Genomic DNA, 10,787 nt, shown 5'->3' with positions numbered 1-10,787 from the left:
GGGGGAACCTCACGCTCACCTTCGAGCCCCTCCGTCTGTGCTGGGGTGACCGCAAGCGAGATGGCCGGCTCTTGCTCTCCATCAGCATCTCCCCTGGGCTCTGGTCCCTGGGGACGTGCCCCTCAAAGCTGGTTTTCAGAGGTGCCACTGCAGCTCAGCAGATTGGTCAAGTGATACTGAACGATTAAAGTTTGCTTCGCTGGAGAGCGGCTGCATCGCCGTTGACGGCTGGAGGGAGCGCGGCTGCCGCGGGGAGAGGCGATTTCTGAGTTGGCTTTTGACTCAGGGGCTTGTGGGGTTCTTTGGTTTGGTGTTTTCGGTTTGGTGGTTTTTCTTTTTTTGTGGGAGGTGTTTTTGGTTTGCTTTGGTTTATTTCCTCCCCTGCCTAAATCCTGGATCTTAGAGAAAATGAGTCAAAATGACGTTTGCTCCATGCAGCTGCATCAAGGCGTTTTTCCCGTTTGCTTGCTTTTGGGGCTCTGTGTGCTTATTTTTTGGACTCTCTTGCTTTTAAAATGAGACTCCCACCTTGCTAAGAAGAGAAGCAGAGGGGGGTGGAGGTTGTAAAGAGTATTGTGGTGCTGCTTGGGGGGAAAACCACCTGAAAAGCGGGTTCAGAAGACCCACCTGCCTTGGACCATAGCCTAATTTTGGGATGTTACATGAAGTCCTCCTCGTGCCCTGAAAAACTGACCTGCGCAGGTTAAAAACGGCACCTTCCTTTTTGGGGGCTACATTTGTAGCTTTGCTTTCTACAAAATGGGAATGAAGAGAAAAGGGTCATCACTTACAGCATCTCCCGCTGGGAAAAACAGGGCAGAAAATTAATTTGAGTCTTTGATTTCGCATGGGATTTTTGCCCTGCGCTTTTTTTTTTTTTTTTTTTTCTTTTGTGGGTTACTTCTGTTCAGCCTTGATCTGACAGGCCAAGCCAGCACCAGTCTTTCTTGGAGGGAGGAAAAAAATCAGTTTAAAAATTATGTATCACAGCAGAATTTGGCCCTGTAGGTGACGCCTCTTGGCTGGGATGCAGGATTTGGAACCGCTGCATGGGATGGGGGACAGCATAACTCGGCTGTGTCCCCCCCTGAGGTCTGAGAATCAGGCACAGGGTTAAGGAGAGCATCGTGGCTGGGGCTTTGGGGGGGCTGTTTTTTCAGCTCAAGGCTGGGGCATTTTGCAGGTTTTTAATTTTTTTTTTTTTTCATTTTGTGCCCTCTAAGCCATCACCCAGCCGCTGCAAAGGCTGCAAAGCGGTGTTTCACAAGGTAATAAATTACTTTGATTAACGCCTCTCCCCCTGCCGTAGTGCTCACCACAGCAGGGGGAGAGGCGTTAATCAAACTCATTTATTACCTTAGGAAACTCCCCACCCACGGGTGACCTATATTGCTGCTGGCACGGGGGGCGTGCAATGGCAGGGCGAGCGTGCAGGTCCCCGCGCCTTATTTAACAGAGTGAGGTTTGATACTGGCTCTGGCTCCCCCGCCTTTCCGCTTTTATCTGCTCTAAAGGCTGTGTCAATAATACATTTCTGCCATTGAATATTTTATTGATGGTTTGACTTTTTTGCTGCTCGCAATTCCCATTTCAAGGCTGCGTGATTGTTCCTAATTAAAATTTTATGCCCTGGGAGAAGCCTTCTTGCTACAGTGGAGATGATGCTGTCCTTTTCTAGGCCACTACAGAGTGGTAGGAAGGAATTACTCATTGTTATGAGATTAAAACAAAGCAAATAAATAAATAGTTTTTTCCCTTAAAAAACGAACCAAAAGCCCAGCATATGACGCGTACTGGAGAGGGAACAACTGGCTCACGGGCAAGGCAGGGATCCAAGCGTACCGGGTGGCTCGAGGATGCTGTGGCTGGGCGAGCGGGGAGCTGCATCCCTGTGTCCCTCGGGCGCCGTGGGGCAGCTGCTTCCTCCCCTGTGGTGGGCAGGAATGGGCTTCACAGCTTCTCCCTCCTCAGATGCTTCTCACCACCAGCTCCAGTGCCACCCAAAAATCATAGAGCAAAGGATATACCCGTTTTTCACTGGTGAGCAGTCCCACCATTTTGGGTTTTTCTTGGTGGTGGGTTTTTTTTTAAATAAAATAAATCTGCAAGTTACCTGCCAGGCTTTGTCAGCACCAGGCACCATTCAGGAGAGTAATTCAGCACCTCCAGCCTCCCTAGGGCTCTTCTCTCTGCACTACCCGATTCTTTATTTTTTTTTAATATTGCGTCAGAAAAACGGCTCCCAGCTTCTCACCCACCCACCCTGGACTGTGTCAGCTTGTTAGGCCAGGCACCCTCTGCAGATGGTGATCAGGGCATGGGCCAGGCCCCAGGCCAGTACAATTTCTCAAGGGCAGCACAGCTGCAGACACTTGAAGCATCCCCAATTCATAGTCATGGATCCGTACGAGTTCCTCAGTGTTTGGGTTTCTTCCCCCCCTACGTTTCATCTAGAGCGTGAGAAGCATTTGTGCTGCCTCGCAGCCCCTGGATTTGGCAAAGAGCTTTGGAAGCGCAGGCTACAGCACCATTACATAAGGAAAGGTGTGAATGACTAGAGGAGAAAATGCCTGCGGGTTTTGCTCCCCAAGTGGTGTACAGATGCTCTACTGCTTGCTCCTGGGCCCACAGCTCCTGTGAGGGTACTTCGCTGCAGGTGGAGAAGAGAAACTATCTGAACTGGCGTGTGTGTCCATGCAGGGAGCGGTGTCTGCTCTCCCTGCGATGATTTTCCTTTCTCTGTCTCAGGGTAAAGACCGAGTGCGTTCTACCTTGCCCTGGAAGCAAAAATAATCATAAAGCACTAGAGGAGGCCGGGAAATTTTCTTGTTTATGGATGAGCAAGTTTCTCTCCCAATGGAACCTCCTGCCAGCAGAAATCTTTTTTTTTTTTTAGGATGTATTATATAAGTCCCTGCTTGCATTTAACTAACTGACTTCCTCTTAAACAATTTATGTACTCCTATTCCTCACAGGCCATCTTGCTCCTTCGGTGAGGCTCACCACGTAGGACCTGCCACTGGCACGCGTTATAGACAGAACACGACAGGCGCTTCCTAGCGCGGTGCTTGAAGCGTTAGGCCTGCTCACTTCCCTCTGTGAAGCGCTGGAACAAGAGAACAAAATCTTTGAGGAGCACAGAGAGTCCCTTCAGCTTAACGTGCCCAACTTTCAGCCTCTTCCCCTCCTGTAAGGCACACCCCTGTCTCCTCCCAGAAATCTTACAGCATCAGTTCTGAGCAAGGGCTTTTAGTACCTGACCACTCATTACCCGGCTAAGTATCACCTTACAAATCTGTCCATTAACTACTGAAAAGCATGAAGTTAAGGGGTGTCTTCACCCTGGTGTATTTTCTCATTGCTCAGGAGCATGCTGAGGCTTTGGGGCTAGGGCAGGGGCAAAGGCACTGATGCTGGGCTTTCTGCTTCAGGGACAACCAGGTCACAGCATTCCACTCTCCAAGATACCTTCACTGGCTACAGAGGCAAAATAAGAGATGGGAGGCATGGGGCATGCAACGTGCATCTGACACATCGCTGAGAAGGCACAGCCTTCCTCTTCAGATGGTCTGACGCTCTGGATTACAGTAATAAGCACCCAAACGCTGGTTTTGCACTATTTATTGAATACTTCAGGTGACAGCACAGCAGGTTAGTTTTGAATCATGCCACAAGAATGTTAAAAACAGGAATTGAGCTGTATGCTCCCACCCTGCTTACTGGAGAGAGACACAAAAAAAAAAGGCAAAAACAAACAAACTTCACTTCAACCCCTTGCCTTTGCTTACTGGAGCTGGACAGGATGGTTCCATAGGTAGCGGGAAGTCGGAAGCATTCATACCATGGTGCTGCTCATGGGAACTGGGACAAGTCTCACCGGGTGACCTGCAGAGCTGCTTCTGCCAGTGGCATCTCCAGCGGTTAGTCATCGGGCAGCACAGTCCCAAAGGCAGGGCTACTTCTTCAAAGAAAAACAGAACGCCTTCATTTTCAGGAACAGGTTTGTTACACTAGCGGTCACCTACGAAAGGGGGTGATGGGGGACTGCGGGGCTTCACTTTCAGCGCACAGACACATTCACACACAGGTGTATTTTACACCAGGTTTCCCTCTCTCCCCTATCTTCATGCAGCTACGCCAAGTGCCTGCTTGGGACCGGCAGTGGGAAGATGCTGTAGGTGCAGCTAGGGAGGAGGAAAGCCTTCTAGGGCTAAGAAAGTGCAAACTTGTGTCCCCCTCCAACCCCCACCACCAAAAAAAGGCCCATTTGGCTTCTGAACAAGCATGAAAGCAGCTTTGGTACATTCAGGCATTTCCCCTCTCTTTCCAGCGTGTTTGAGCACCCTGGACTCATCCTGTTGGCACGGGACACAGGGGAAGGCAACTTTGTGGAAGAGCAGATGCTCCTCCAGGACCCAGAGGGAGAAATGACATGTGAGAGCAGGCAGGAGAGACAGGGACAGGCAAAAGGACCGGCAGAATTTCTCGGTGACAGACTTTATCCTGCAGAGGACATTGCTCTGCCTTCCGTGCAATTAACTACTTACTGACCAGAGCACTGCTGATTCATTCGGGTCAAGCCTTTGCAATTGTCTAAGGCTCCACATGGGCAGCCCAAGCAAGAGGGAAAATACCAGAGCCCTTTCAGGGAACCTCAGCAAGCTGCTAGTGGGTTATTATCAGCTTAAGCTGCTGATAAAGCCACACTGCACTTCAAAAACAACGCTTTTCAACTAGACAGCTTCTTGACCAGCCCCAAAATCACAAGAGAGAACTTTGCAGGAGAAGCAATCTGCTTTGTTACTTCCTCCGTTTCTAGTGACAGCCACCCTGGGCAGCTGGAGCAGTCCCTGCCCGGCTCGCCCTCCTGCTCCTCGAGGCCATGAAGCCGAGTCCCCTGTGTGCCACCATGGCATGACTGTGCAGGGCAGCTCCACCAGCACCCAGCCAGTGTGGCACCAGCCTGGTGCCAGAAGCAGAAAGCGGCGGGCAAAGGTGAGGGGTGGGATGGGAAACAAAATGGCAATGAAAAAGGAAAGCGAGGCTCGTTTCTGCTTTTCATTTAACAGACTAGAGAGTCTTGAAAGGTGACTCATCCAGGGCAATACCAGGCACGGTTTCTTCTGTTAACACACCCTTGGCAATAGCATTCAGTTAGTCACTGACTGGGTATCAAGACGTCACCGGCTGGGATGAAGCGTCTCTTTAACTTGGTACAGAGTCCACTAGCACTTATTCCCTTTGGAGAAGAGCAGGGGAGGCGAGATGGGGGCACGCCATCCCTCCCCTGCAAGTTTACCCCTGGCTCTTGGCACCGCAGCCCCTTCGCCTCACCTCCACTCCCCCGGGCTGGCTGCGAGCTGCCTCAACTCCTGTCAGGCTCCGCCGGGAAGGCCCCAGGAGCAGAGGAGCGGCGTGTGGGACGGCGGGCTGGCTCCACTGGCTCCTCCGCAGGCCGGAGCCTCTCACCTGGCAGGCGGGGAGGGCACGCGTCGTGGCGGCGAGGCGCGGGTCCCCGGAGGCGAGGCGAGGCGGCCGCCCAGCGATGTCCGAGGAGCAGGTTAGCCGCTGTCACACGCACAGTGGAGTCGCCGAGAGCACAATGTGCGTTAGTCAGTGGCTCACCTGCTCCTGGAGGGTGACGGGGGGGCGGCGGGGCCCACCTGCAGCACAGGAGACACCGGGCAGCGTGAGGGAAGGAGGGGGGGGGTCGCGCCGTACCCGCGTTCCGCGGCGCGCCCCGGCACGGAGCGCTGCAGCTCGGCGGCACCCACCCCCGGGACAGGCCCCCCCCGCCCCTCCCCGTGCCGCTGCCAGCCAGGGGGGGTCCCCCGCCGCCGCTCACCTGCGCTCCCGCAGCCCCGCGCTCCCCCCGCCGCCGCCGCCGCCGCCAACTTCTCGCTCTGCCCCGGCCCGGCCCACGCCGCGCGCCGCGGCCCCTCGCCCCGCCCACTCCTCCGCGCCCGCCAATACCAACGCCGCCCGCCCGCCCGCCGGCCCCGCCCCTGCACGGCAGCATCCAATGGCGGCTCCGTCCCCGGCCGGGCGGGCCAGGCGGGGCGGGCCCCCCCCGGCAGTGACAGCGGCGGGCGCGGCGCGTTCGCTTCTGCACGTCGCTGCTGCGGGGAGGAACCATTTGTACCTGTTGAACCGCCGCCCGCCTCCCGCTCACCCCGCCCTGCCGACCCCCTCCTCTCCCCGCCCTCCCCGCTTCGCCTCACACCGGCAGCCGCCAGCAGCACCCCTTTAGCCCGCCGCCACCCGCGGGACCCCCACACGCACCCTACAGAGCCCCGTTGCCCCCCCCCATACACACACGCTTCCCCTCGCCTTTCCCCCCACCCCCCCCCGCCCCGCGGCCGCCCCCGCCGCAGCTCGGCCCATGGTACGGTCCGCCGGGGCCGTGCCATCAGGGCAGTGTCGGGGCGCACGTAGGCCGCGCGCGCCGCCCAACCGCCGCCGCGCGCGCCGCGGGCGGGAACGGCGCGTGCCACCGGCCGTGCTCCCTTCCCCCCCAACACCCTCCCTTCCCTCCCTGTGTTCCCCTGCACCCTGCTGCGTTAGGGGCTTTGGGGGGGGCGGTTATCGTTGTTCCCGCCGGGCTGGCCGTGTGGAAAAGCCCTGTGCTCCTCACAGTGCCTTCGGCCATCGCAGGTGGGTCCTCACGGTGAAGAGATCCCCTCACACTAAAGGGGGTCCCTTACAACGAATGGGGTCCCCTCACACTAAAGGGGGTCCCTCACACTAAAGGGGGTCCCTCACAGCGAAGGGGGTCCCCTCAAACCAAATGGGGTCCCTCACACCGAAGGGGGTCCCCTCACGCTAAAGGGGGTCCCTCACAGAGAAAGGGGTCCCCTGACACCAAAGGGGGTCCCTCACACTGAGGGGAGGTCCCCTTACGCTAAAGGGGATCCCTCATGCCAAAATGGGACCCTCACACCAAAGGGGTCCCTCAGCCTGGAAGGCCCCAGCTGTGCCCCAGGGCAGCGGTGCTGGCTTCTGGGCAGGGTGAGGGCCCAGGCACCCCGAGGGTCTTCTTCCAGTAACACCTCTTCCCTCCACAAACAGGCAGCTGAGGGCCTCCTGGATGTTCTCAGGGTAACATACTGGCTCGCTGATGTCCATCTAACTGCAAGCTGGCAGCCAAGCGAGTGGTTGAAAAGCTGAAAATTTTAGGGTGCCTGAAGGAGGATTTGCCAAGCACCAAAGACGGTGCTCTGTGGGTGGGCACGGGGCTGTCCCGTGGGGAGGGGAAGAGCCTTGTTTGGGGACACACAGAGTCAGGCATCCCATCTGCCCGAAGCCACGCACCTTCCACAAACAGACCAGAAACCAGGGTGCACCAGGGGAGCTGGCATGTTTGGTGGGAGCCCCGCTTCATCTGTACTGCTGATGTTCAGGAAAAAACATTTTGGGTGTGAATGTGGCCATGGACCAGAGCAGCCAGACACCGCATCCCTGCAGAACTGACAATGCATGCCATCTAGCAAGACACAAGCTCTGCATCCCTTGTGGAAACCTCCTTGGCACCAGCTGTCATGGCTCCGACGGGTGTGTTGCAATCTGGTGCTCTTCCTGCAAGGTGTGGCGCAAGACTTAGAAGCAAAACCCAGCGTGGGCTGCGTGAGAGCTGGTGGCAATTCCCCACCGAAAGGATTTCCCTACGTGTTTTGCTGGAGCGCCTATCTATGGCTCTGCTCTCCCACTGCTGGGGGGAGGGGGGGACAGCCCCTGTTCTGTGTGACAGCCTGCACAAAGACAGCCTCTGTTGTCGTTTGTGTGTGTGCTGTGTGTGGTTTTTTGTTTTCACCCAGCAGCCGTAGGGAAAAAGTCACGTATTTTACATCTTCCCCAGCACAGGGCTCGCACTCAGATTGGAGCAGTCGGCTGCAGTGCACACTGGCCCCTGCGCCCTCCAGGTTGAGCAACACAAAGAGCAAGGCACAGCCATGGAAAATACTCGCTTTGCTTCAAAATAGGTATTTGGTGCAAAGTAACATGGCCGGGTACTGCCCTGACACCTCCGGGCCGGCCCTGCTGCTTCTGCCGGGCTGCTGCATGGGGCACAGGGCACGCGTGCCGTTGGCTGCTGTGCTCCGCCAAGTCCCTTCTCCCTTCTTCCAGGCGGTGCCTTACATTTTGAGCTTTATTTAGAAAACAGGTAAATAAATAAAATCCTTCTTCTCCTGCCTGTAAGTGCACAGGGAAGCAGCGTGTTTGGGAGCGGTGCTTGCACAGCTGGCTGCCTGCACAGCCGAGCCCTGCACGTTGCTGGGACCTCCCTGGGCACCGCATTAAACCGGCCAGCGCGGAGCGGGGCTGGAGGGCGGCCAGCTGGGCAGCGGTGGGCACAGCCCCAGCACGGGGGCTGACGGGCTCCGGGGGTTCCATCTTTGGTGTCTTTAAATGAAGGCTGAGCCCCCTGCCTTGGCTCAGGGGATGCTCTGCCATCGCCCTGGCGAGGCGCCGGGCCGGGGGCTTGGCTGCAGGGCTGGTGGGTGCTGTCTGCCCTCAGCCCCCGCTCCCCCGCCAGCTCCCACCCAGCCCGTGGCTCAGCCCTTAATCTCCAGGATGAAATGTCCTGCTGACACGGCCGGTGCTGCCCCGGGGAGAGCCCCCGCTCACCCCAGCCCCACTGCTCTTCCCTTTGTTCCCAGCCAGCTCCAGGCCTGGCGCTGCCAGAGCCGGGAGAGCCAGGAGAGCGGGGTGCCAGGGGCTGCCCCCCGGCCTCCTCATGCAGCGGGGGCTGTGCCGGCGGGGGGACGTGCCCCCAGCCCCGCGGCCGGTGACTGCCTATCAATTAACCTGCAACTAAAAATGAACAGCAGACCCCCTCTTTCCAAACAGACCCTGTCTTTCCTAAGCAGATCCCGTCTTTTCAAAGCAGATCTCGCCTCTCCAAACAGACCCTGTCTTTCCTAAGCAGATCCCGTCTTTTCAAAGCAGATCTCGCCTCTCCAAACAGACCCTGTCTTTCCTAAGCAGATCCCGTCTTTTCAAAGCAGATCTCGCCTCTCCAAACAGACCCTGTCTTTCCTAAGCAGATCCCGTCTTTTCAAAGCAGATCTCGCCTCTCCAAACAGACCCTGTCTTTCCTAAGCAGATCCCGTCTTTTCAAAGCAGATCTCGCCTCTCCAAACAGACCCTGTCTTTCCTAAGCAGATCCCGTCTTTTCAAAGCAGATCTCGCCTCTCCAAACAGACCCTGTCTTTCCTAAGCAGATCCCGTCTTTTCAAAGCAGATCTCGCCTCTCCAAACAGACCCTGTCTTTCCTAAGCAGATCCCGTCTTTTCAAAGCAGATCTCGCCTCTCCAAACAGACCCTGTCTTTCCTAAGCAGATCCCGTCTTTTCAAAGCAGATCTCGCCTCTCCAAACAGACCCTGTCTTTCCTAAGCAGATCCCGTCTTTTCAAAGCAGATCTCGCCTCTCCAAACAGACCCTGTCTTTCCTAAGCAGATCCCGTCTTTTCAAAGCAGATCTCGCCTCTCCAAACAGACGCTGTCTTTCCTAAGCAGATCCCGTCTTTTCAAAGCAGATCTCGCCTCTCCAAACAGACCCTGTCTTTTCTAAGCAGATCCCGTCTTTTCAAAGCAGATCTTGCCTCTCCAAACAGACCCTGTCTTTCCTAAGCAGATCCCATCTTTTCAAAGCAGATCTCGCCTCTCCAAACAGACCCTGTCTTTCCTAAGCAGATCCCGTCTTTTCAAAGCAGATCTCGCCTCTCCAAACAGACCCTGTCTTTCCTAAGCAGATCCCGTCTTTTCAAAGCAGATCTCGCCTCTCCAAACAGACCCTGTCTTTCCTAAGCAGATCCCGTCTTTTCAAAGCAGATCTCGCCTCTCCAAACAGACCCTGTCTTTCCTAAGCAGATCCCGTCTTTTCAAAGCAGATCTCGCCTCTCCAAACAGACCCTGTCTTTCCTAAGCAGATCCCGTCTTTTCAAAGCAGATCTCGCCTCTCCAAACAGACGCTGTCTTTCCTAAGCAGATCCCGTCTTTTCAAAGCAGATCTCGCCTCTCCAAACAGACCCTGTCTTTTCTAAGCAGATCCCGTCTTTTCAAAGCAGATCTTGCCTCTCCAAACAGACCCTGTCTTTCCTAAGCAGATCCCATCTTTTCAAAGCAGATCTCGCCTCTCCAAACAGACCCTGTCTTTCCTAAGCAGATCCCGTCTTTTCAAAGCAGATCTCGCCTCTCCAAACAGACCCTGTCTTTCCAAGCAGATCCTGTCTTTTCAAATAGATCTCGCCTCTCCAAACAGACCCTGTCTTTCCAAGCAGATCCCGTCTTTTCAAACAGATCTCGCCTCTCCAAACAGACCATCTTTCCAAGCAGATCCCGTCTTTTCAAAACAGATCCTGTCTTTTCAAACAGATTGTCTTTCCAAAACAGATCTCATCTTTTCAAATAGATCTTATCTTTTCAAGCAGATCTTGTCTTTTCAAAACATCTCTTTCCAAACAGATCCTGTCTTTTCAAATGGATTTCCTCTTTTCAAACATATCTCATCAACAGATCCTGTCTTTCCAAACAGATCTCTTTTCCAAACAGATCTCCTCTTTTCAAACAGATCTCCTCTTTTCAAATAGGTCTCATCTTTATAAATGGATTCTGTCTTTTCAAAACGGATCTCATCCTTTCCAATAGATCCTGTCTTTCCAAACAGATCTCATCTTTCCAAACGGATCCTGCCTTTCCAAACGGATCTCATCTTTTTAAGCAGATCCTCTCCCCAAACAGACCCCAAACTGTCTCCAGAGGAGGCGTGGCGAGGCCGCGGCCCCTCG

The 10,787-nt window shown here is 55.1% G+C and overlaps 1 protein-coding gene across 1 annotated transcript; it reads right to left on the bottom strand.

The window, feature by feature from the left end:
• Window positions 1–3,605: 3,605 nt before the first annotated feature.
• On the bottom strand, window positions 3,606–6,019 carry LOC114011846 (uncharacterized). The gene is made up of 4 exons (XM_055814174.1): window positions 5,999–6,019; window positions 5,846–5,952; window positions 5,470–5,663; window positions 3,606–3,961 (listed from the first exon to the last, which is right to left on the bottom strand). Exons 1-4 carry the CDS (start codon window positions 6,017–6,019, stop codon window positions 3,762–3,764), a joined length of 522 nt encoding a protein of 173 aa, XP_055670149.1. The 3' UTR covers window positions 3,606–3,761.
• Window positions 6,020–10,787: the final 4,768 nt, after the last annotated feature.

This window comes from Falco peregrinus, chromosome 9, assembly GCF_023634155.1.
Source record: "Falco peregrinus isolate bFalPer1 chromosome 9, bFalPer1.pri, whole genome shotgun sequence".
Lineage (NCBI taxonomy): Eukaryota > Metazoa > Chordata > Aves > Falconiformes > Falconidae > Falco > Falco peregrinus.
This window is presented reverse-complemented; position numbering and strand designations above follow the sequence as displayed.